The sequence below is a fragment of the Narcine bancroftii genome, chromosome 13, assembly GCF_036971445.1.
Source record: "Narcine bancroftii isolate sNarBan1 chromosome 13, sNarBan1.hap1, whole genome shotgun sequence".
Taxonomy (NCBI): Eukaryota; Metazoa; Chordata; class Chondrichthyes; order Torpediniformes; family Narcinidae; genus Narcine; species Narcine bancroftii.
The window spans coordinates 2513333-2540114 of NC_091481.1; the positions used below are offsets into that span (position 1 = coordinate 2513333).

Below are 26782 nucleotides of genomic sequence, written 5' to 3' on the forward strand. Positions count from 1 at the left end.
TATTGCAGTCAGTTTGTTTACATGTGCACATTGAGTCAGTTTTTTTTGCACTGTCAATCAGTGGTAATTCTGCCTGGCCCACAAGGAAAAGAATCTCAGTGTTGTATGTGATGGCATGTATGTAGTCTGACAATAAATCGGAATCTAAAAATGTACACTGTGACAGTGTAGAGAAAATTAACTAATAGGAAACAGTGGTAATGAGAGGTTGTTTATCAGACAGGAGGAGTGTACACAGTGAACTTTAGAGTTGGTACTAGGAGGACTGCTTAAGATGCATTAATTACTTGACTAGAGTACACAGGGCACAATATCTACATTTGCAGGTCAAGACAAAACTGACAGGCGCAATAAATTGTGAGGGATATAGACAGCATGGTAGAATTCGGAAATGGAACGTACTGTAGAGAAACGAGAAGCATTTTACGGGATCTTTGGTTGAAATCTGATCTGATTTGACGAGATTGGCTAGAAGTCCCTGAAGCAGGACTTCAACCACAGGCAAGACATGATGGACTGAGATGTTTTACATCTAACTTGAGATAGGTTTGTTGATCATTTTACATAGCCATGCTCTATGTATTTGCATATGCAAACAATACTCATGACAGCTCCTGCTGGAAGAACTCAGCGTGTTGAGAAGCATCAGAGGGGGAAAAAAAAATCGTCAATATTCTGGGTCGGAAGCCTTCAGTGAACGGTCCGAAATGTTGACCATTCTCCCACCGATACTGCTCTATTTGCTGAGCTCCTCTAGCAGTGTTTTTAGCTGCAGTTAAAAGAAAAATTCCATCTGACAGATAAACACTAAGTAGTTTCTTACACCAAGGCTGCGTATGATGTTAATGAAATTCCTCCGTAATGGAATCCCTGCTGACATAACCTTTCTTTCAGACTGCCATGCTTGCCATTCATTCTGCTTGGAGCACGACCAGAGAAGCTGGATTGCAAGTCAGCTCGCTTGGCACTAAGCTTTTTGTACTGGGCTTTGACATGGTACTCACAGTATTCACACTCCATCTGGAAATGAAAGCAGAAACCAGTGTCAGCAGGTGAGATGCAAGTTCAGTGTCTTTCAGGAGACATGCTTTAATTAGTGGTAGCATCTGCAAACAGTAATTCACCAATCGCAAATGCCTTCCAAAAGATGACATCTGAAATTAATTTCTCAAATCCACAGTTCATCTCCCGCAACACTCTCCCCTGTCTTGACCTCTCCATCTCCATCTTGGGAGACAAGTTTTCTACAGACATTTTTTTTACAAACCTACCAGCTTCCCCAATTACCTCAACTACATTTCCTCACACCCAATCCCCTGCAAGGATTTCATTCCTTCCTCTCAATTCCTCCATCTCTGTCGTATCCCAAAATGAGGTCTTCCAGTCTAGATTATGGATTATGTTGTCCTTTAAAAAATGTGGTTTCCCCTGCACCACCCTCAACTCAGCACTTACCTGCATCTCCTCCATTTCCCACTCATCTGCCCTGACCCCTCTGTCCCAAGATACAACGAAAACAGGATTCCCATGGTACTGACCTACCACATCAACAGCCTCTGTATCTAACGCATTATCCTCTGCAATTTCCAGCACCTTCAACACGATCCCACCACCAGACACATCTTCCTCTCTCTGCCTTCCTTAGGGAAAGTTTCCTCCACAACTCCCTCATCCACTCATCCCTTCCCACCAATCACCCCCTTGGGACCCACCCCTGTAACTGCAGGAAATGCCACACTAGTGTTCACACTCCTCCCTCGCCATCATTCGGGGCCCCAAGGAGTTCTTCCAAGTGAAGCTACACTTCGCTCGTTAACTGTAGGAGTCACCCAATGCATCAGATGCTCCTGATGAGGCCTTCTCCTCTACATCGGAGAGATTGGGCGAGCACCTTTGCTCTGTTCTTATCAATGACTGGGATCTCCCGTGCTGACATGTCTGTCCATGGCCTCATGTAAGCCATGTGTAAATTGGAGGAGCAACAGCTAATATTCTATCTGGACACTCATGGTATAGTAACCCAGAGAGATGATCTGGTAGTTCACCTATACTCAGAGATCCAGAAATAAGTCAAAATCTGTTCATCTGAAATCATAGCTGTCACCGATCTACTGAAGACAGCACCACGTTCAATTAAAATAGACCATTGTCTGCCAAATACGCACAAAAGCAATGAATGAAATTAACTGATTAAAATAGAGTATTGTATCATAACATTTTTCCTGAATTTTGGAGCGTGGCTTCTGAGTATTGTCATTTATCTTGCTGTTGTGTTTGTCGTGGAAACACTGTAGTGTCTATGATAACGGGCAGCACCGCAGAGAAGGAATACTATTATTACAGTGAGCTGACAGCAATGCAAACTCTGATAAAACAAAATCAAACATCTTCCACATTACCTAATCTTCTTTCTTACAACACTGTAACACTCAGACTTTTGTTTTAAAAACCCTCATATGAACTGTGAATTAACTAGATATTTATCTTGCTTCCTAAAGAAATCTCTTAGTGCCTGCCACATTGACCACCGCCAGTGGGCTGATAACGCCTCAAACCGTGCATCTTGGTGCCTCACAGTTTGGCGGGCAGCAACCTCCTTTGAAGAAGACCGCAGAGCCCACCTCACTGACAAAAGGCAAAGGAGGAAAAACCCAACACCCAACCCCAACCAACCAATTTTCCCCTGCAGCCGCTGCAACCGTGTCTGCCTGTCCCGCATCGGACTTGCCAGCCACAAACGAGCCTGCAGCTGACGTGGACTTTTACCCCCTCCATAAATCTTCGTCCGCGAAGCCAAGCCAAAGAAGAAAGAAGAAGAAAGAAGATACATATACACATTGATCAAATCTATACTTGTATTATAAAATGAAGAGCTAGTAATTCAGATCTGTAGACTCACAAAATATATTTTTTAAAATTTAGATACACAGCACAGTAACAGGGTTCTACTGGCTCACAAACCCGCACCACCCAAATGTGACAAGTTAACCTAACCCCAGATGTCTTTGGAATGTGGAAGAAATCCACAAGGTCACAAGGAGAAATGAATCCAAATTGATGGCGCTGTCATAGTATACTAACCGTGCCGCCCATCTGAAGCTAAACCCACCCTGCTGGAGGAACTCAGTCTGTCAAGCAGCATAAGTGGGGGAAAAATCTGCAGTCTTGGTTGAATAGCATTTTTTTTTTAATTTTATTTTTGATTTTCCAAGACTCTCACAAATCCAAAACAACAGTACAATCTCTCCCCTCCCCGCCTCCCCCACCCACCTCCGCCGCAAATTAAACAAGCAAAAGAACCAAAAATATAACGAGTCACTGGCCCCTTAAAGGAACCAAATATAAACTCAGAGTAACATAAAGTAAAATGAAAAAGACGCAAAACAAAAGCACGTTGTCTGCACCCCCACCCACTTTATTTACCTCAGTAAATAGCATTTTTGCTGGGTCTTATCTGCAGAAAGCAATTCTGGAACTAGTTAAATTTGAAATTTTTTAAATTTAGACACGCAGCATGGTAACAAGCATTTCGGTCCATGAGTCCATGCCGCCTAATTTATACCCCATTAACTTACACCCCCGGTAAGTTTTGAACGGTGGGAGGAAACTGGAGCCCCCAAAGAAAACCTACGCAGACACGGTGAAAACAAACAGACTCATTACAGACAGTGCTGGATCTGAACCCCAGTTCAGTCCCGATTGTACTAACCACTATACCGATCGTGCCGCCCTAGTTGGAAGTACATAACAGTATCAACTGTTCTAGAATGCAATCCAAGCTGCCACACACTTCATTTTAGTATAGTTCCTTGGTCTTAGTGTATCTTTTTTTTTAACCTTTTTTTGCCATATTAAGTACATTTGTTGCAGTTACTTGCTAGTATTAATGGTTAACTTACAGTCAAATGAAAAGAGTAACTAAGTCACTAAAACACTGTGAGATTCTCCTTCCTCATGTTGTGTGCTACCTTAGTTGAAAACTATGGACATAACTAGACGATTCCATAATCCATCAAGGAAACTCATTCAACCACTGTAAATGAAATGAACATTCTTATTTCTTTCCGATCAAAAATCTATAAATATTATTAGATGTACATTGAATGAAAGGTATTTTAATAGACAAAAACATACAGGGCTAAAAAAAATCTGAAAGTAAATTAATTGGAAAATCTTCCTCAAGAGCAGATACAATCACAGTGGAGCTAATGGACTCCTCATAACTTGGGAAGACCCAAGACATTGGACTGAAGTTCAAGTTTGTCATATGTACCAAGATGCGGTGATAAAAGTTTGTTTTGCAACCAGTCCAGCTGGACAATTCTGACATAGCTCAGAAAATAAAATAAGGTAGAGAAGTGCAGAGAGAGATCAGTTTGTTAAGGAGCAAAATCTTACTACGGTGAGGTTGATTCAGAATCCTATTACAAATTGAAAATTGTCTGTAATATAACATTTTTACCAATCACTTTCTTTTTCAGAAATGGACTCACTAAGTTTATTATTTGAGTACAGGGGTCTCCATTCTTCTTTCTAGCACGGCAGGTTCCCATGTCCAAGGCTTCACCCATGATCAGGATTTTCTGTGGGTGGTCAACAGACAGACTCACCTGCGAAGAAACAACGGGCGAAGTAAACTTAAATAAATTTGAGCTCCATAAATTAGAGAACCACTCCTAAATTGTCATGTCACTACATTCCCAAATAGCTTGCCAAAATAAACTAGGAGAGACATACATAGGTTGGACAGCCAGCACCTTTTCCCCAGGGCAGCAAGAGAATGTATAGTTACAGTGAGTAGAGGAAGGGTTCAGGAAAACATAAGTGGTAGGTGTTTTTTTATATAAACAGAGAGTCGTAGGTGCCTGGAAAGTTTTGCCCAAGGTGTGTCAAAGGCTTGCACATTAGGAACATTTAAAAGACTCTCAGATTGGAACATGGATGGAAAACAATGGCAGATAATGGACTGTGAGGGAGGGAAGAGTTAGATTGAAATGAAGGTTCACATAATCATGATGCATATTGTTTGATTTTAAAAAATGACAGAAATTATATAAACAATAAAAACCACAGCTTTCACCATATTTCCTTTAGTCTTACTGTTAGAATAACATTAACACAAGCAGATAACTTTGAAACTAATGCCAAGATATCTAAGGTGATAGAGAAGATGTAGAACAGAAATAATTGTTACAGCCACCGAGCACGTGACGACCGTCAAGCCCCCATTTTTCATTAATCCTTTCTTTTATTCTCCCACGTTCACATCAACTCTACCACAAGGACCCATTTACAGTGGCCAATTATCTTACCAAACCACACATTTTGGGCTTATAGAAGAAAACTGGGGCATCCAATGGAAAGCCATGCGATCACTGAGAGAACTGGTAACTTCAAGTTTCATTTCACATGCACCAAGATGTTGCTTTTGTGAGTGGACCAGTTAGCCATCTCATACATGGTACAATGAATAAGACACAGAACAAAGATGGAGCTTCAGAGAGAGGTTAGTTAGTGCAATGCAGAGGTAACATAATTTTACTAATTCTGAGAATAACTTCACACCGTCAGCACCAGAAGACAGGATCAAATCCAGACCATTGGGGTTGCAAGTCGCTGGCTCTACTAGCTGCACCTTTCTGGTCAAAAGGGAGAATTCCTTGGCACTGAGAGCTTACTTTACTGAGGAAATTTCTAATTACTCACCTCATCTGACCCATCCCTGGGTTTCATAGGGTTCGCATTGAGTAGCCCAATTACAGTTCCTGTGTCAGTTTTCCAATGCTCTTTGTGGACATTTCCAAAGAGGAAGAGAGACAAATTCATGTTGCTACGCAGATCACTTAAATTCCAGATACTGAATGTCTTGCCCTGAAATAGCAAGATTCAACTTTACTCTAGAAAGGTAATTTCATATCTAGGCAATTAGCTACATTGATTAAAAAGTACTGAGTGATGCGGTGAATGAGGTATGAACTAATCTCTAGCAGGCTCAAAAATTTCTCCCAAAGGGCAAGTCCCCACCAAATAATGAGAAATGGCAACCATTTCTTGACAACAGTGCAGGTTAATTTGTAGGAATGGAAATATTCAGATTGTTTCCAAGTCTGTAAATCTAAAGTTGTGGCGAACATATTTTGTAGATAAATGAGAAACACAAAGACTGCAGATGACAGAATCTTCAGCAAACAAAGAATTGCTGGGGGAACTCAGTGGTCAGACAGCATTTATGGGTAGAAATGGTCACTCAACGTTTCAGATATGGATTCTTTATCAAGACTAAAGAGAAAAGAGGATGATATTCTGTCGCTGACTGCATTACTTCTGACTTGGGAGATGAATGCTTAAAAAAGAAATCTGCAGCCAACACCAATTCTGATTTCAAACGCTGCCCACTCTCAACGCTTCTGGTATTTTTTGAAGGGTAATTAAAAGTGAATTTCCCTTAAAAGATGCAGGTCAATGTAAACTCTAGTACTTTGGGTGGGATCTGTAAATTGTCAGGGGTAGAAAATGCTCTTTCACTACACATTTTAAACTTATGATGTGCTTCTTTATGTTTGCGATGTTCTGCTTGTGAAATTTTGTTCTATGTAACACAAGTTATCACCTTGCACATTTAGCAGAAACAAGAGAACAAGTTTCAACCCCCAGGATTTAAAATCTTAGATTGCTGTCTACAATAATTAAAATTTGAGTAGAGGAATAATACTTAACAACTTTTAGGTAAATCACATGAGCTAAAATCATCTCCAAATGCAGAATCACCCTCAAAGAGTTAACGTACATTATTAGAGCTCTGTGGTGTGGTTTTCTTGATGATAACCCCAAATGTGACCCAGTCTGCATCATCGAGCTTCTCGTTTGCAAGCTTTGAACGGAGTTGGCTGAGCCGGATCAGTTTGCGTCCTTGAATCTTCCTCTCCATCTCTGTTGACGAAACAAGTGGATTTCTGGCGAGAGAGAAACGCCTGTAGCTTAAAAGACAATATTTCTCAAGAGTTCACTTTATTTAAAATAATATTTTAAGAAGATGAACGACGTTAGTAAAATTTACAATAACTTTTTGGACAAGTCAGAATGTTGGTTTCTAAAATAAAAATGCAGGAAATACCCAACAGGTCAGGTTGTAGTTGTGGAAGAGAAAGAGTCAACGCTTCGGTTTGGAAGGTTCAGGTACTGCCAAAAGGTCTCCAACCTGAAACATGATCTCTGCTCCTCTTCTCACAGAAGCGTGATGGGCAGCTGAGCATTTCTGCACTTTCTATTGTAAATTTCGAGCACTTGCAGTTTTAGTTTATTTATCGAAATGTGATACCTTTTCAAATAGAAAGGTACAGGATAAAGTAGCACCATCAATTTATAATTGCAGTGAACTCGAGAAGCTTTGCTGATCCCATTTAGCACTTCCCACAATGCTATCCACGTCAAAATAAATATACTGAAGAAATTCGATGAATCATTAGACATGTAATGAATGACTAATCTGTTGCGCATAGAGTTCCATCTAGTAAGTACAAAGGACTATCAAAACATAATCAAAGTAAATACAAATGATCACAGGGAATCAAATGTCATCCCTCTGTCAGGTTAATCACCTTGATTGACAGTACAAAAATCATACTGCTTAAACTTTGAAACGGTCATGAACAGTGATATTCAGAGGGATCTGGGAGTCTTCAAACATGAACCCTAGTGCTTTAACAGTAATTATGAATCCAAATGCAGACAATGTCAACTTTTTTTTGCATGGAGGTTGGGTGAGGAAGTCATTGGGCAAGGTTTGAGTACAAGGTTGGCACCTCGTGATTCAGCTATACTGACATGACCAGATGGATTTTTGTGTGCAGTCTGGTTTTCCAACTATATGAAGGACATCAATGAATGGGAGGGAGTACAGAGAATATTCGGCAGGTTACTGCTGGGATTAGATGGCTTGAATCATAGGGAGATAAGAGATAGATCTTTATTCTTGGAAATGAAGAACTCGCCTATCAGTGGTTGAAGAATATAGCAGAGTCCCTATAATTGCCAAAAATATTATACAAAAATGTAGAGGCATTTTGGGGCCAATAATTATAGGAACAATGTTAGCTGACTCTTATTTAAAAAAAATATTTAAGACATTTTTCGCTTATTGACATGAAATATTGTGCTAAGCTTCTAATCTGCACTCTGCAAAAAAAATTATGATTGTCAAGTGGCATGGTATCTCATGTCAGTCAAGCCAACTGAACTCAGTCAGAGGCTCACTGAAGTTGCCCAAGCAGGAAATTTCAGATATAGCTTCAAGGTGAATAGTAGGTGTTCTGTAAAAACTAAAGGACTGAAAGAACTGGTAAATACTGTGAATTGTAAACAAGACAGATTTTTTTGATGATTACCTTAGACTCAGAAAGCAGCGCTAAACATGTTATGTCAAAAACACTGGAGCAATTTTCCAATGACTTAAAAAGACTCTACTGCACCTCAACCTCAAGCCAGAGAATTTATCCACAGCTATGTCAGGATTTGTAGCTCGTGAGGTTCCTGGTCTTTCACAAGCTCTTACTGTTGCAGGAAGGGTCTGATGACTTGTATTGGATTTATTCTGAAGCTCATTTCGAGGCCATGTTTGAGGACTTCTCTCTGTCCAAGAAATTAAGAAACATTGAACAAAATGTAATAAATACTCACTTCTTGTTTATAAAAGAGTAGTTTCAGCTTATTGCTTTGATATTAATTATTATAGTCCAAAGAACTCTTTGTGATATTAACATCAGAGATAGCTCCCCCCAGAAATGCCCCTGCTTCCCTTAAGTCAGACCATTTGGTTCCTTGAGTTTCTGCACTTGGCCTAACCTAGATGTTCATTTTATGCCTTCCAACAGTGTGCACATTGTTCTGTATGCTTCACTGGGACTTGTGTTTTCCTGATTCCACTGATCCCTCTATCAGTTTCCCATAAATTCAGAAAAAAAATTCATCCTCAAGAGATGAGACTGTAAAAATTATGTTCAAAATTTACTTATTTTTTTTGTATTTAAATTACGCACTTTTTAAATGTTGGAGAATACATAGCACTGTATTAGTTCTACAACTTCTATTAAACCCATGAATTGTTAAATATACAGGTATACCCCACTTTAGGAATACTTGAATTATGAAAATTCGCTTTTACAAAGAAAGCTGGGTTTTCTTTTTCAAAAGGGTTTGAATGGGTTTTTGCTTTTATGAAAATAGCCTTCTTCAATTTACGACATTTTGTCTTACGAAAGGTTTCATACGAACGCTCTGGTCTTGTAAAGCAAGGTATACATGTAATGATTTAACTTCAATAGCTAATGTTACATATCCAGTTTCAATTGCTACACACACACACAAAATGTTACACTAAATGAAATGATACACAATTTCTAAGCATTAGTAACATATTTAAATAATGATTTAATCAAATCTACAGAGAAATATGCTAATCCTATTTATGTACAGGTACATGATCCTTTATCCAGAACCCTTGGGGAACAGTGTGCTCCGAATTTTGGAAAGCCCACCCGAATTGTGATGCTGTATCCACCCCCACCCCCTTCCAGTCGCGCGTGCGCCTCGCTCCCCACTTACCAGATTTTGGAGCTTTCCGGATTTTAGAAGTCCGGATAAAGGATCGTGTACCTGTACTACTTTATTAAACATCTAAGAAACTTACAACAATAAAATTAACCATATTATAATTAGCAAGCAAAATAATCTCCTAGCTAAATCAGATCCTTGAATGAACCTCCCATGAGTACAAGATGATTTCTTGCACTGTTTAACACAAAGTACTTTTAATTTATGTGACACCATACTCTGGAAGCATAGCTCTATAAGATGGGTGGATAGTAGGTGTAATTACGAGGTTTCTATGTGTTTTATTGTTCATGTTTATCTTGATGACATAAGGTTTGGAGTCAATGTTGACTATCCTTTCCCATTTGTATACTATGGTGCTAGCACATCTCTGAGGTGTCTGTCCCACCTAAGGAAGAGGGCACCCCTAGGAATTGTGATGGAGGAGTCCATTACATTTCTGAAAGGTGTGCTGCTTGGCTTGTCTGTGGGACACCACTCCCAAGTCCTGCAATGCTTGTGAGGAGAAATCTGCAAGGTCAAGTATAAGAAGTAATCTTGTCTGAATTTGGTGCTGAGGTCAATGCCGGGTGAACAGTTGATTATATCTTTCACCTTTTTGATGTAGTGACAATGGTATAACTAGGGACACACAGGAGATTGCAGATGCTGGAATCTGAGGCTAAACACATCTGCTGGGGGAGCCCAGGGGGGTCAAGTCGCATCAATGGGAGAGAAAGTCTTGATGAGGGTTCTGGCTCAGAATGTCAACATTTTTTTTCTCCTACTGATGCAACTAAGTGATTATTAGGGCATTTCAGAAGGAATCTACACATCAATTGCTTTAGCAGGACAAAAGACTCCAGTAAGGATAAGGAGAACATATTTCCTTCCCTGAAGGTCATGAGCATACCAGATGGATTTTTAATGGCATTCCAGTAATTCATATGGTCATTGTTTTCCCAAATTCTAGGTTATTAACTCAATTTAAATTCCACAGCTGCCATGGTGGAATTGGAACTTAGGCCATGGGATTGTTAGCCCAAGCATCCAGATTAACAATGAATTTTGACCTTGCACCTTGTCTATCTTATCTACCCTAAATATGATTTGGTAGCTTTTGTTGACAAAAATATCTTTTAGCTTCAGATAAATGATCAGTTGTCTCAAGTGATGTTTGTGGAAGAAAGTTCTAAATTTCTATAGACCTCTGTATGATGTGATTCTTGAAGAAAAATAGAAAACGCTGGAAATATTTAGTTCAGGATGCATCTGTGGGATACATCGCCCCCACAGCCCGACCTGCTGAGTAAGTTCCAGCATCTCCTGGTTTTGCTTTAGATTTCCTCACAAATTTTTCTTCACTTCATTCCTGAAAGAAATGGGTCTAATTTTTAGGGCATGCTCCATAATCCCAAGATGTCCAACCAGCTACACACTTGACACCTGCATGAGGCAAGCCCAAAAGGCCTTTACTTGTTTGTTGTTACCACAGATTTGCTTGAAAATATGCAACCAGCAATAGTTTTATTACCTGTTGGCGTTTTCGTACATTCTGGTGTCTTACATAGCTTCCTTTTCAATATCTTGTATTTGGGATTAGAGGACGACGCACATCCATCTTGCTGAAAAGATGCCCCTTTCTTTATGTTTTGTGAAGTACACATTCCTTGAGCTGTTGAAACACATGGTTGAAGCAAAAAACATAGATCAGGCATGGGAACAGGCCTTTTGACCCATGACATCTGATTGAACATGAAGCCAACTGAAACCAATCCCATCTACACAGTCCGTAGCCCTTCATCTCCTGACATCTCTGAAATGTTGCTATTGTATTTGCTTCCATCACCTTCCCAGGCAGCACGTTCTGGACACCTACCAGTCTCTGTTTAAACAAAAATTCCATCACAAATATCTTAAGCATATTGCTCGAAAGACTCAAGACCGACTCCTTGATATGAACTTTCCCTAGAATATCAACATACACTGCTCTGATCTCACTACTGCGCCGCCCCCCCCCCCCCACCCCGCCACCCCCAAGAACTTCTCTTTGTGGTGAACACTGATGAAAAGAACTCATTCGCTATCTCTTCACTTCCTCTGGCGGCAAGCATAAATTCCCTCCTTTGTCCTTCAGTGATCCTACACCTCCCTAGTTGCCCACTTGTTTTTAAATATATTATTTATAAAATTCCTGAAAGAAACAAAAATATATGACTGTAATCCTTAGTAAAATTGCAAGATCAGACCTACTGAAATAACATTATTTTCTACCTTATATTAAAAAATCCAGAAGAAGGTTGTACCTCATAAACTATAAGATTGAACATCTAATATCAGGGGCAAAAAAAATGTTCATACGGTTACTAGCAAGTGATCAAGATGCCTGCAGTAATGATTGCATCTTGATCATAGAGATTCATGTTCCAATAACACCACGGGAGCTTATGATTTTAACCAAGACAAGCAAGTATTAGCAACACGGATGAAACTGCCACCAAACTGACACAAAAGCAAATAGGAATGTGTTTCTCCGCCTCGGTTTTCACCAGGAAATTAATTTATACCTAGTGGCTTCAGATTGTTGTCAAAGGAGTCTTTTTCAGAATTAACAACAGAATTTGGTCCATTTGAAGCCTTTATCAACTGCTGCTGTAAACATTCCATCTGCTCCTTCATCCGTTTAAGTTCCCCTGGGGAAAAAAAATACAAGGATACTGAAGGAAGGCCTAAATCCCAAATCACACACATTTAAAACAGGATCCCTTCTGCAATAGTGTCAAAACTTATGGACTCATCTGTTCCATCTCAAAGAAACAAATAATGCTGGTGTAACAGAGTTAAAAATACACCTTATTAATTATATTCCCAACACATATTTGCAAATTTTATTTATCATTTAATGATCTTGTATTTGTGAATTTTATCTCAACGAGTCATTTTTATATATTTTATTAATGTTTCCTGTGGAAACGATTTCGTTGAGCAACACCTCTTCTGTACCTCCTAAGTTTCCATAGCCCCTCCCCTCCTGCTCCTCACATTACTGAAGGTAAGTTGTGGAAAGAATGCTGCTGCGCTATTTTACGGGGTTCTCTGGAAAATGAACTGTTGTCAGTCTTAATGCATATGTTCATTGCTAATACAATTATGTTGTACAGCTGGTTTTGACCATTAATTTAAGTGTTGTGGATGTTTTCATTCGCATCGGACTTGTCAGCCACAAACGAGCCTGCAGCTGACGTGGACATTACCCCTCCATTAATCTTCGTCCGTGAAGCCAAGCCAAAGAAGAAGAAAGTATTACAGCAGGTTATGTGATCAACGTAACATTGCAGAGACCCATTTCTGTTTTATGTGACCCTATTCAAAAACTAATGTTTCACAGCATTTTGTTTTTATTATGTCCCTCTGACAGGTCAGTCACTTCCAGATTATTAAGGCTTGTTGTTATTGCTCTTACAGAAAATTGCACATCCATATGCATTTGGTAATTTAGAAAAGAAACTAATGAAATAAACCTACTTTCTGAATTGAAAAATGTCACCCTAAAATATACAGAATTGAAAAAGAGGCCACTCAGCCCCTCAAGCCTGCTCCTTCATTCAACAAGACAATGCTGATGTTCTTGCTCAACATTTTTCTTGTCTTTCCACATATCTCAATTTTATTAACTGGACAAACAATAAAATCCCTGTTATCTGGAAGTCAAGCAACAGACAGCCTCAAGAAACTGGCAAAAAAATTGCAGAAAATAAATAGGTAAAAAACGAGTTTAAAATTGGTGCCCCCACCCTTAGTGTTCAGTTCGCCAATCCTCGCAACATGCAATCTCAAGTTAATGGCAAATCCACTTATCTGTCATCTACCAATCCCCACAGGTGGCGGACTCCTTTTTTTATTTAAACTGTACATTCAACTTCCAGTTGCCTGCCTCTTTAATTCACAGTCCAATTTCCCACCTGATGTGTTTGTTCCCTCCATCTGGGATCAGTACTTCCATCTTCCAGACTCAATATCAAATTCAATCATTTCAGATAATTTGCTTTCTCTGTTTGTGTCAGAACTGATCAACTCTGCTGTACGTCATCCATCTTGAATTGATTCAGCTCGTCTCTCTTCACCAACACAGCCAGACATTTCCTACAGCTCTGCCTTTCGCAGCTTTTATGTGTTAATTTTTCTAATTGATCATATTAATATATCAATAAAATAGCTTAATCAATATCTTTTCACCAAAGCAATCCTGGCCTCAGCCTTTGCACTTGTTCCATTTACTGCTCCTCTCTGCAACTTATTTCCAGTTCTGAGAAAGAGGCTTCAAACTGGAAAGTTTACTTTTTCTTTCCATTACCTAGCGTAGCAAGCACTTTCTGCTTTTAATCCATCAAATTTTATCCTGGAACAAGTGCTTGACCTTGAATAATAAAATGCTCTTTGATTTCATCAGGTGCGGCAGAAGGCCACTAGGATTTTTTTGAGCACCAAAAAGGAACCTTGTTAAATGCCCATTTACATCAGGATGTCTATGATTACTAGGTAACCAAGTCTTAAGTCTCTGACAAACCCCAGAGCAAAATAGTACAGAAGTTCAATAAGGAAAATACCTTCTAATTCTAGCCTCGATCGTTCTGATTTCTTCTGATCAGGAACAGGTGTCTGCTCATTTACTTCTGTTGCTGTTATATCACTCCTCTCCCCCTCCTCTTCTTCCTCCAAATCATCCACATCGCCAAAAAGATCATTGATTTCTTTGGCCTGGAAACCATCCTCTTGCTCCTTGTCAAACAGTTCATCCCACTCATCAACTTCCGCAAGTGATCTCTCCACACGCTGTTCGTTCTGTGAACATCCTGCATCGCCCACAGTCTCTTCTTCTTCGTTCTCTTCCAAAAGGGATGCTAATAAATCTAGGTCATCGTCTGCCATCAACAAAAGTAACATTAATCAGAATATTTAGTGTCAATACTTTCAAAAATGTCCTGCTTTAACTGTGAGCTTTAGAAATTAAATTTATTTTACAAGAATTACAATATTGTTTGATGTGAGAGAAATTGTCCTACCTTCCATGGTGTTACAAATGATTAACGAAGCTTCAGAAAATGTCTGAAAAATAAGAGTGTAACACTGAGGACCCATTCCCTCACCCCCAGACTCCCCTTCACCCGTTCCCCACTGGAACCCCCCTTTACCCCATTTCCCCCCCAGACTCCCCTTCACCTTTCTCCTCCCCAGACTCCCCCTTTACCCCATTCCCCCCTTTACCCCATTCCCCCCTTTACCCCATTCTCCCCCAGACTCCCCTTCACCCACCCCCTTTACCCCATTCCCCCAGACTCGCCTGTTACCCCATTCCCCCAGACTCCCCTGTTACCCCATTCCCCCCCGGACTCCCCTTTACCTGTCCCCCTTTAACCCATTCCCCCCGATTCCCCTTTACCCGTGCCCCTTTAACCCATTCCCCCTCCAGACACCCCTTTACCCGTCCCCCTTTAACCCATTTCCCTCGCAGACTCCTCCTCTATCCCATTTCCCCTCCAGACTCCACCTTTACCCCATTCCTCCCAGACTCCCCTTTCCCGTCCCCCCCAGATACCCCTTTACCTGTCCCCCCTTTAACCCATTCCCCCCCCGGACTCCACTTTATCTGTCCCCCTTTAACCCATTTTCCGCCCCGGACTCCCCTTTAACCCATCCCCCCCCAGACTCCCCTTTAACCCATTCCCCCCGACTCCACTTTAACCGTCCCCCTTTAACCCATTCCCCCCCAACTCCCCTTTAACCCATTCCCCCCCCGACTCCCCTTTAACCCATTCCCCCGCAGACTTCCTTTTACCCGTCCCCCCTTTAACCCATTTCACCCCCGGACTCCCCTTTACCCCATTCCTCCCAGACTCCCCTTTCCCGTCCCCCCTTTAACCCATTCCCCCCCAGACTCCCCTTTAACCCATTCCCCCCCAGACTCCCCTTTAACCCATTCCCCCCCGGACTCCACTTTATCCGTCCCCCTTTAACCCATTTCCCCCCCAGACTCCCCTTTAACCCATTCCCCCCCCAGACTCGCCTTTACCCATCCCCCTTTAACCCATTCCCCCCCAGTCTCCCCTTTACCCGTCCCCCTTTAACCCATTCCCCCCCGGACTCCCCTTTACCCATCCCCCTTTAACCCATTTCCCCCTGGACTCCCCTTTATGCATCCCCCTTTAACCCATTCCCCCCGGACTCCCCTTTACCCCATTCCCCCCGCAGACTCCCCTTTAACCCATTTCCCCCCCCAGACTCCCCTTTAACCCATTCCCCCCGGACTCCACTTTACCCGTCCCCCTTTAACCCATTTCCCCCCCAACTCCCCTTTAACCCATTCCCCCTGACTCCCCTTTACCCGTCCCCCTTTTAACCCATTCCCCCCCGACTCCCCTTTAACCCATTTCCCCCGCAGACTTCCTTTTACCCGTCCCCCTTTAACTCATTCGCCCCCCGACTCCCCTTTAACCCCCCCACGTTACCTTCACCCCGTGTTGACCCGCTCCAATCTCCCTCCAACCCGCCCCAGGACCCGCTGACATCACGCCCTTCGTCCGCACAGTGCGCCTGGCTGTTTTTAATGGGGAGGGGGGGGGTGAAAGAAGGAGAACCCGTGTTTACAATGCAGCCGGGGGGTAACGACCGCGAGGAGTGGCGGGGGGGGGGAAGGAAGATAACCGGGAAGATTTTAAATGCTCACTGCTCCCGGCAAACGGCGGGGCGACCGGGCCGGCGAGGACCCAGGCTGTGCGCGCGCACCTCCAAGCCCCACCGCGCCCCCTCCCGGCGGCCGCCTAGGGCTGTCCTCGTCACGTGACTCGCACTCCATCAGGGACTCGTCTCAGGAGTGCACTTTCCTGATTGTTTTTCTCTGGAGTGCAGTACCCCTCCATAAATGTTCGTCCGCGAAGCCAAGCCAAAGAAGTCACTTGTTCACATGCACAGTTTTGTTTTTGGATTCTGCCTGGCCAGCAGGATAAAGAAGTTCAGGCCTGTGTGATGATTTGCATGGAAATCTCTGCCAAACTGTATCAAACCATGGCAAGTGGTTCTCAATCTCACCCCCCCCCCCCCCCCACCCCACATGCCATGTTAAGTAATCCCTTACTAACTAACTAACCCCCCGTGGCACAGGATGCTATAGGCACTGTGGTTCGTGAGGGATTACTCAAGATAAAGGATGAGAACCACTGCACTGTGGCAGAGTGGAGCAGCAGAATAGTCTGTTCTACCTGTAAACACACAGAAACACTGGAGAAACTCAGTGTCTATAGGAGGTAAAGCTGGATAAGTGGCATTCGGATTTATTGTCAGCGTACATACACATCATCGCATACAACCCTGAGATTCTTTTTCCTTTTGGTGAGACAGAATTACCACTTATTGTCAGGGCAAAAAAAAACCTGATTGAATGTAAACAAACTAATGGGGGGGGGGGAAAATATCAATAAAATGCAAAAGTAGGTGTCTTTAGCTGAGTCCCTGATTGAGTTTGTCCTTGAGGAGTTTGATGGTGGAGGGCTAGCAGCTGTTCCTGAACCTGGTGGTGCAAGTCTTGTGTAATCTATACCTCTTTTCTGATGGCAGCAGCGAGAACAGAGCCTGTGCTCACATTTTCTTAGGTCAACCCATTTATCTCAGGAATTTGCACTGCCCTAGTACAATGTGCAGATGCAATGAAATCCTTGCTTGCTCGAGCCACAAAGATACAACTACAATGGTACAAAATTACAATGTCAAGATAGCAAGAGAGAACTGGAAGATAAAAGGTGGCATTTCAAGATTCCTTTCATTGTCATATAATACAATTGGAGTTGGAGCTACACAATTGCTCAACAAAAGGAGGTTTAAGGCACTCCTTCCATCCGATAGCTTATGTCACCCTTGGGCAAAGATGGAGCCTTCACCGAAGGAGAACAGGGGAGGCAACAACTACAATTCGGATAGATGGAGACATGATCGCCCACACTGAACGGCAAAGTACCTGAATGATGATGAATACACAAAACGCAATATTCATGATAGACTTCAACTTTTGCCTGCAGCAAGGCAAACAGTCGCCATGAGCATTCAATAGTGCAGACGGTCAGATTGTAAGCAAACAATTAACCTGCTAGAGATCAGACAGGCACACGCTGCCTGACCTGCTGAGATCTGCCAGCAGTTTACTGTTTGCTCAAGTTCTAGCATCTGCACCACTGGTTTCTCTGGGTCTTGAGGCATAGGCTCGGAGTGCTGGATGTGCTTTTAGATCTCACAAGTATCCATGGAAATGAGTAGGACATCTACAGATAGTTTGCATTAATTGCACTACTTTGATAAATGTTAAAGTCTTGCAACGGCTTTGCAGGGATTGGGCTAGACCAGCCATTCTCAACAGGTGCTCCATCCTCATCAGCCCCCCCCCCCCAACCCCTCTACCCTGGGTCACAGCACCTTTAAGTAAAAGCTTGGTTTTCTTCTTACTTTGCTTACAGAAACCAAAACTTGTTTGCTTCACAGCGAAAGGGGTCCATAAACTTTGAGCAGAGTCCTAGGGGAATCATAGCCAAAATAAGATTGAGAATGGCTGGGCTACACACTGAAATTCTGTATGCAGTTTTGAGTCAGCACATCCAGGGATGGAGGAACTGAGGTGTATTAGTACCTGTCAGAGTAGGGTTGACCCAAGAGAGGAGACTGTGTAGGTTAAAAGTGAGCTTATTGAAGTGTGGAAGATTCTGAGAGCCTGGCACGTAATTAGCTATTTGTTCTGGAACGAGAAAAACAGGTCATTATTGTGAGTCCAGAAAGTTAAAGGTTCCATTATTGCCACGTTATACTTCATTTAGAATGCAACATACGTGAAATTCTTTAACTTTGTCTACCATAGAGAGTTGCCACTTTGTCCAGTGCCCCCATAGAAATGAGGCCCCAGCGAGGAACAAACTCACAACCTCTGGTTTACAAGACCAGTGCTCTAACCATTGACCTATCAGAACCTATGGATAGGCCCTATATCTCCATGAGGCCGAAATTTTAATTAAATCATGGTGATCTCACATTGGTTTCAACTTTGGTATTGTACCTGCTCCCAATAATCTTCAACCACTCTGCAGTCCAAAAGTCTAATATGGTCTTGAATACAAGACCACATTGTAGGTTAATTTGGAAAAATCTATCAGAAATAAACAACTCCCATTCTGAAACAATGACCTTTAGATTATTTAATGAAAGAAAATATTCTCATAGCATCATTGTATGAAATTTCAATCACTTCTCCTTTCAACTCCAATAATTATAGACTCAACCTTTCCCCAGTTGCTAACCTCTATCTGTGCCACTTTGGTGAACTGCCTCCAATGTGCCAAGGACACAGTCCCAAGGATGGATCCAACTTATTCTGGTCATATTCTCCTGCACCCCCTTCCCTCCTTTTCACATCTCATTTCAGTGTCACCCATTCCCATCCCCCACCTCCTTCCTTGACCAGCTACAAAAATCAGAGAAATCTAATATTACTTTACATGGACAAGTGATGTCACACCAACAACCATGCAATCAACATTAGCAAAACCAAAGAAATGATTGTGGACTTCAGGAGGAAGTTAGAACATAAACCGGTCCTCATCGATGGCTCAGCAGTGGAGAGGGTCAAGAACTTCAAATTCCTGGGTATCAACACCTCCGAGGATCTGTCCTGGAGCCTCCATGTTGTTGCAATCATGAAGAAGGCTCACCAGCGGCTGTACTTTGTGAGAAGTTTGGGTATGTCACGGAAGACTCTCGAAATCTTCTACAGGTGCATCACTGTCTGGAACGGAGGTGCCCACGCTCAAGACAAGAAAATTCTTCAGAGGGTTGTTAACTCGACCTGTGCCATCACGGGCACCAGAATTCACTCCATCAAGGACATCTACATGAGGTGGTGTTTTGAGAAAGCAGCCTCTATCCTCAAAGACCTCTATCCCCCAAGGCCATGCCCTCTTCATTCTGCTACCATTGGGAAATGGTACAGGAGCCTGAAGACGAGCACCCAGCGGCACAAAGACACCTTCTCCTCTGCCATCAGATTCCAGAATGATCAATGAGCCAAAGAAACCACCTGACTTTGGCTTTTCGTGCACTGTTTTATTTTTTGTAAGGAGGTTTATATGACTGTTTCTGCTGTGACGCTGCTACAAAACAATGAATTTCGTGACTTGTTCATGACAATAAATTCCGACTCTGACCTTAAAATAGTTTTGGCTTGAATGGTTATGTTGGTGATAAATATTAAACGAAATATGTCAGGATACATATTGTTTATTCTCATTTCTTTAAAAACAAATCCACAATACAGTCAAGAATGGGTTTAAAATATTATAATGATCATTGATGTTCTTAAATGCATCTCTTCTGCATTGTCTCTTCACATTGCAAGGTTGACCAATGTGAGCAAAGGACTTTCCTGTGTGGTTCTGTGTCGATTTCCTTGGGAGACACATTTACATCCAGAAACACCAAACATTCATAATGCAAAGTTAGTTGGGAGGAGATTTGATAAATAAGTGGCTGTCACATTTGAGATAAGCGCCAGAGGATCAAAGTGATGGACAAAGGAGACTGGTACATGGAAAGACATTTTATGAACAGTGATAATGTGGAGTTCTCCGTTTACAAGAATGCGGAAAAAATAGATGGTTTCAAAAGCAAATTAGACAGGCTTTTGAAAATCAAATTGCATGCATATAGGGAAAAAGCAGGGAAATGGAACATAAGGAATTGATGGGCCAAATACAATCCCTTAAAAATGAACTACTGAAATGAACCTAGAACAGTAAAGCACAAAACAGGCACTACGTCTGTGCTGACGGTGATGCCAATTAAAACTGATCTTCTCTGCCGGATCTGTATCCCTCGTTATCTGTTCATGTGTTATATGCCTCAAATATTTCTACCTTATCTGTTTCTGGCAGTGTGTCCAGACACCTGTCACTGTAAAAATCTTGCCTTGCAAGTCTCCTTCAAACTTCCCCCTTGCCTTAAACCTATTCCCTCTGGTGTTTGACATTTCCACCCCGAGAGAAAGTGACCTCCTCCTTATCTATGCCTCTCAATCTCTATTCCCTGAACGCAGCATCTCTTCTTTTATATTTAACTGGAGTGAAGATGCACAAAATTAAAAGCAACAACAGATTTAACCAGAAATTGGTAGTTTGCTCAAGCTATGCAACTTTAACAAGCATCAACAATCCTGAACACAAAATGATACTCAAAGAAATTTTCAGAAACTCTTGTGGCTAGTTACTATTAAATATTCTCAGAAAAATGCATCTTCAGGGTGGTATTTGGATTTTTTTTACATTAAAAGTCATATGGAGAAATAATAGCTTTGCTCGAACAAACCCCCAGCATTTAGCTCTTTTTGAGATGCCACAACATATTGGTGTCTAACAGTGTCAACCACAGTGCTCAAAACTCAGCAGATCAGATAGTGCACTTTATAAAGCAAAGATAAAAACCAACATTCCCTTCATCAAAGTACCTCAAAACAGCATAATCTTTAACACAATCGCTTGATAGATGCTGAAGACAAGCACACAAGGCATTGGTAGCTTTTATCAGCATATTTGATAACATTATTCATTCACTGGATAACTGAGCTGCACAATTGGTTAACTGGACAATTACAATCGTGTGAATTTAATTTTGACCAGCGACCACTCAACCAGTGTTCAGCATCTTTTCATGACGTTCTAATCCAGTTCTATTTTCAAATGATTGATACAAGTAGAATGCTTTTGTCATACACTTGCTAGTCTGATTGAATTTCACCAGAGTCTGACTCTTTAACCACTGATTACAGAATTCTTTGTGACGCACAATTTCCCTCACATGCAATTCAGAATCAGCTTTACAAAGTGCAGCTCTGAACTTCTTGATACAAGTTCCAAAGTCCTAGGAAATGAGTATATTTATTTTCTTAGCTACAGATCTATTAACAAATTGCAGAAAAAATAATTTTATCATGTGCAATTTTCAGATGTATTGATGAGGAATTCTTATTCCATTGGGATATTTTTCTTGCCTGCTCCTATAAAATAAATCTACATTGTATAAAAATATTATTTTCCTGTTTACCCATCCAAAAACAATTTAATAAAAGGATTAACCCATCATTGATCACCTCTCCCTAAACCTCACCAGTCAAAGGAAAGGAAACGTCATATGCGCATAGCTTCTAACAGTCTTAAATGATCTTGTGTGCTTATATGATGCAATCCATGACATGGATCTGTAAGGTATCGATGTCAGGTACGACAATACCACACTTTGGACAAGTGTGTTCTGGCAGAATGCCTTGGTGCTCCCAACCAGAATTTCTAGGTTCTGTAAGCAGAATTGAAACAAAAAAAATTATTTCACAAGATATTTTTAATCAGAAATGTGAGGGCTAATCCAGTTAGTTCATCCAAACCAAGCAGAGCACGAACAACAAGAGCAAGTGGCCACTTTCAAGTCACAAGCTTTCTGACTGGGAACATGACAATTTCTCCCTTCTCTCACACCACTGTGTTGAATCTTAACTTTGCGGTTCCTGCAAGCCTTTTCTATGCTAGTGGTGAATGGCCCAAATACATATGGGCTTGGGATACACCTGGATATTCATCCAGTTGGACAAATTAAGTTTAAAATAAACATGTTTTTTTTTTTACCTCTCACTCCACGCTGATGTAACATTGGATCATCTTCAACCACTGAACCACAACTCCCGTGGCGACGCTGGAGTTCAACTAAAGACTGCCTGCAAATACAATTTCAGAATGGTTTATATTACAAGTAAAAACAATGCTGGAGAAGCTCAGCAGGTCAAACAAGGTGCTTTTATATAGCAAAGATCTTTATAACCAAGGTTTCGGGCTTGAACCCTTCATCAAAGTATGAAAAAAAATGTTGGCAGGCGCCCAAACAAAATGGGGGGGGGGGGGGGAGAAAATGGGGAGGAGCACAGTCCAAAAGGCAGGAGGTAAAGGAGCAGGGGAAGGAGGGAATGCTCTGTGATTAGAGAAAGAAATTACTAGAGAGCTGGAGGAAAGAAGACAAAGGGAAAGGGAAGGGAGGGAGAACACAGAGTAGACTAGCAGAAACCTGTATTACAAGGTTAGATGCAACATTTACAGCAAAAATTGATAAATTCTAAGTCCTAATAAATTAGTCAGACTCAAATTCAGTTTAAAACAATTAACCATAGATTTAAATTCAGAACTTGTTGAACAACAAGAAAAGAATTTAAAACTCCATGGGAGTATGTTAACTTGCATTTCTCTTAAAGTTTAATCCCATTGATTAAGAATAAACCTTGAAGAGCATCGTATATATTTGGAGACCTCCTTGGTCAAATCCAAAAATAAAACAAAAATCATATATTCTTGATGGTGACATTTTCATAGTGAAAAGATCAAATTTCTGTCTTCATCTAAACTTGGTGAACTAATAAATAACATCCCAAACTAAGGCTGATGTGTCCCTCAGATTTTGAAGGAGGCAGGAAGTGAATTCTCTCAATAACTGAAAAAAGACCAATGGAGTTGCCAAATATATTATTTTGGGATTGTTTCTAGATACAGTAAAACCCCTGCTATCCAAAATTCAAGCAACCAGCAGCCTCAATCAAGCAGCAAACCAGAAAATAAACAGGTAAAAGAAAATGGGAGTTTGAAATGATCCACTTCATCATTAGTTCACCAATCATGCAACAAGTAATCTCAAACAACTGGAAAATAGACTCATCCGCCACCTAGCAATAGGTGCCAGGGTTTTTAACCGAACTACTAAAATTGAGAGAAGGTTCAAGATCAAAGACCAATTCTCTATATATTTATGACTTGTATTTACTGGCTCCTGGTCTAACGGAATACCTGCCAAGCTTGTCCAGATCTTCCTTCAGTTGTGTGTTTTCTATCTCCAGAAAGTTCAACCTTGCCATCAGAGACTCCTTTTCATTGTGAATTGCCTCTCGAGCTGCTCTCTCAGCGTGGAAGTCTGCACTGTAAACTTCAGCCTACAGGAAAATGGAAATTACAATTGATATAACTCTACCACAATACTGATTGTTTATTGCAATCATGGATTTCTGCCTCATTACACTTTCCTTCCCAAACTCTGGTTTTATTGAAAAGGCTGCTTTAATTGCCAATGTTTTAGAGCAATGGTTTCAACCTCTTTTCCTTTCACATACTACCTTAATTAATCCCTTACTAACCACAGAACACCTATGGCACGGGATACCAGAGGTGCCTTGTGGTTAGCAAGGATTACTTAAGGTGGTATGTGAGTGTGGGGGGGGGGGAAAGTTGAGAACCAGTTTTAGAGCTTGGTTAAGTGTCATCCACCTGGAGCTGCATGTAGATCTCTGGGGGGGGGGGTAAAGGCCATTTTTACTTCAGATCTCACCATCTGCAGTCTCTTGCATCTCCATAGGACCATCAACCTTTCTCAAAGATGTGAACTAGATGGATTTTACAAAAATTCAGTATTATCAACAGCAGCTCATTCCTGCAGAGTTCACCACTTGAATTAAAGTTCCACAGCGCCTTAGAATGGATATGAACTTGTCCCCAGATCAATTGTTTTGAAATGGGCCTTTAAGCTCTGGTGCCCTACTACATGCAACATCCTTTTGCTAGATTTAGACATGATATGAAGGTTAAGCATAGGCTTTTCCCTATTGATTCTCCAAAATCCTTGGTTCTCACTGTCCATGATGTCTTGCATCTATACAATTTGTAGATTAAAATTTGCCAAATCAATACATACACTCAGTTCTTCTCAAACTTCTTTGAACAGCATTATTCTCAATTACAGATTTTAAAATGAAAAAATATGGTTAATGTTTACTCTAGGAACTCAATCCCAAAATCAATCAGAAGTAGAATGTGAGGAAACAAAATTAGAATTTTGCTGCTTCTGTTTGGGGGGGGGGGGGGGGGAAGAGAGAAGTTAAAGTTTTCTTGCTTTTTGTACAATTCATGCTATATTTGGGATTTTTATAGCAAGACATTCTCTGTAATATATTTTAAAAATTCTGTTTCCAAGAAAGTATTTTTTGAACAATTTCATTGCTCTTTTGTCTGCTAGTTTGCCTTTAATAGCTATTCTAGAGAGAATACTCCTTTGAAAACGGATATTTTAGTGCATGCCTTTGCAAATGAAGGCATGCACCTTTTGTTAAATGTACTACCAGTCTTGTTCCAATATCTTGAAGGAAGACCAGGTGATGGGATGAAAAATTGGTGCAACGTAGGAATTCACCGGTATTGCATCATCTGCTCAACATTTGGAAGAAGATTCACGTAGAAAGGAATAAACCAAATTACCAACTACCAAAACTGATATTGACGCAAAATCAACTAATCCCTTTCACAATAGATAACCTTTCCTTTAGAGAATGGGAGAGAAAAGGGATCAAAAGAATAGAAAATTGTTTTTCGGGAAATAAATTAATATCCTTTGAACAAATGAAGGATAAATATAATATAACTCACGATACAATGTTTGCATACCACTAACTGAAAACCTACTTGAAGGACAAATTGGGAAACAGTCTGAGGTTACCAGAAGGAAGCAATTTTGAATATGTGATCACAGACACAATGATAATCAAAAAATTTGTAACAAACATGTACATCAAACTGCAAGAAAAGGAGAACGAGGAAACAAACGGTAAACCTAAACAAAAATGGGAACAAGATTTAAACATAAAGATAAAGAAGGAAACATGGGAGAAGTTATGCTCCAGATCTATGAGAAATACAATAAACATGAGGTTACGCATGATACAATATAACTGAATACACAGGCTATACATCACACCTCAAAAGTTAAATAAATGCGATCCAACAGTATCAGACAGATGTTTTCGCTGTAAAAAAGGAAACGGGAACAACAATTCATGCAATTTGGACATGTGAGAAAGTGAAAAAATTTTGGGAAGATCTAAACCAGATATTAAATAAAATCACAAAAAGCAATATACCAAAAAACTCAGAGATCTTCCTCCTAAGTAATATAAGAAATAAAGAATTTGGACTCGATTTGGATGGAGCACAAAAAAAAATTCATTAGGATAGCCCTAGCTGTAGCAAAAAAATGTATTATGTCAGCCTGGAAATTAGAAGATAACTTGAGAATACAACAATGGTACATAGAAATGAATTAATGTATTCCATTAGAAAAAATAACATATAATTTAAGAAATAATATTACAATATTCGAACAAATATGGGAGCCATACATGAAATACAATCGAGAAATCCACCATGGACTTCCACCACCTAAAATGACAGAAGGAGAAGACAACGAAATGAATGACTCAGTATGTAAAAGTAAAAGATAAAAATTTCTTGTTTATTTTATTAAGTGACAACATTGTTTAACGGGTTTAATGTATCTTATAGATTGAACTTCAAATAAATGAGAAGGGGTGAGGGAGGGAGGGAAGGGAGGGGGGAAAAGGGGGAGAAAATGACACTGTATATATTCAAGAGAAAAAATGTGTGGTTTATAGTGTGAAAAATAAAAAAATTAAAAAAAAGGAAGACCAGGTGAAAGTACAGCAGAGTAGATCGATTGACCGGAGACAGACTATCAATCACATTCATATTCTGGATTTATATTTTGTTCTTGTATCTTGCAGAATTGATTATGAATAGAGGTGAGTCAGGCTTCAAAGGGAGAAAAGATGCAGATGCAGGAATCTGGAGCAAAATAAAATGGAGACTCAGTGGGTCTTTTGAAAGTCAGCAGACTTGTTTTACTCCTGGAGACTGTCAGGCAGCATCTCTAGAGGGTTTAAACCCTACTTCAGGAGCAAGGAGAGGTAATACAGACAGTACAGTCAAACCCCTGGTGTCCGGCACCTATGGGGATTGGTAGATGCTGGTTAAATGAATTTTATAGTTGCTCGAGATTACATATTGCATGATTGGTGAACTAACAGCGAAGCACACCAATTTTAAACTTGCATATTTTTTTACCTATTTATTTTCTGCAGTTTCTTTGTTCCCCAGTTGCTTGAGGCTGCCAGTTGCTTGAATTTTGGATAACTGGGGTTTTACTGTGTTACTGAAGGATGCTGTTAGGAGGTGATAGATGGACCAAGGAGGAGTGAAGGATGCAGGGTAACAGACAGTTGGAGTCAGGTGGGAAA

At 40.8% G+C, this 26782-nt stretch overlaps 2 protein-coding genes across 12 annotated transcripts in view; both read right to left on the bottom strand.

The window, feature by feature from the left end:
* The window catches only part of mcm10 (minichromosome maintenance 10 replication initiation factor), a 63500-nt gene extending 47115 nt beyond the window's left edge, over positions 1-16385 (bottom strand). For 6 of the 7 annotated variants that reach the window (XR_011348272.1, XR_011348273.1, XM_069909637.1 and 3 more), the window contains exons 1-10: positions 16095-16169; positions 14652-14694; positions 14196-14510; positions 12156-12281; positions 11123-11263; positions 8469-8628; positions 6788-6953; positions 5707-5871; positions 4494-4610; positions 824-1020 (exon numbers count right to left, since the gene is read on the bottom strand). Coding sequence is in view for 5 of the 7 variants with exons in the window: in XM_069909637.1 (XP_069765738.1) it covers positions 824-1020; positions 4494-4610; positions 5707-5871; positions 6788-6953; positions 8469-8628; positions 11123-11263; positions 12156-12281; positions 14196-14510; positions 14652-14694; positions 16095-16154 (1490 nt within the window). In the remaining 2 variants the exon portion in view is untranslated. Of the gene's footprint in view, positions 1-823; positions 1021-4493; positions 4611-5706; positions 5872-6787; positions 6954-8468; positions 8629-11122; positions 11264-12155; positions 12282-14195; positions 14511-14651; positions 14695-16094; positions 16170-16312 lie in introns of those variants that run through there. The other variant, XM_069909638.1, reaches the window with a different exon arrangement.
* Positions 16386-19880: 3495 nt separating this feature from the next.
* The window catches only part of optn (optineurin), a 29164-nt gene continuing 22262 nt past the window's right edge, over positions 19881-26782 (bottom strand). For all 5 annotated transcript variants that reach the window (XM_069909665.1, XM_069909667.1, XM_069909666.1 and 2 more), the window contains 3 exons: positions 23493-23635; positions 22290-22378; positions 19881-21963 (listed from right to left, as the gene is read on the bottom strand). In XM_069909665.1, coding sequence (XP_069765766.1) covers positions 21842-21963; positions 22290-22378; positions 23493-23635 — 354 coding nt within the window. In that variant the 3' untranslated portion in view covers positions 19881-21841. The remainder of the gene's footprint in view (positions 21964-22289; positions 22379-23492; positions 23636-26782) is intronic.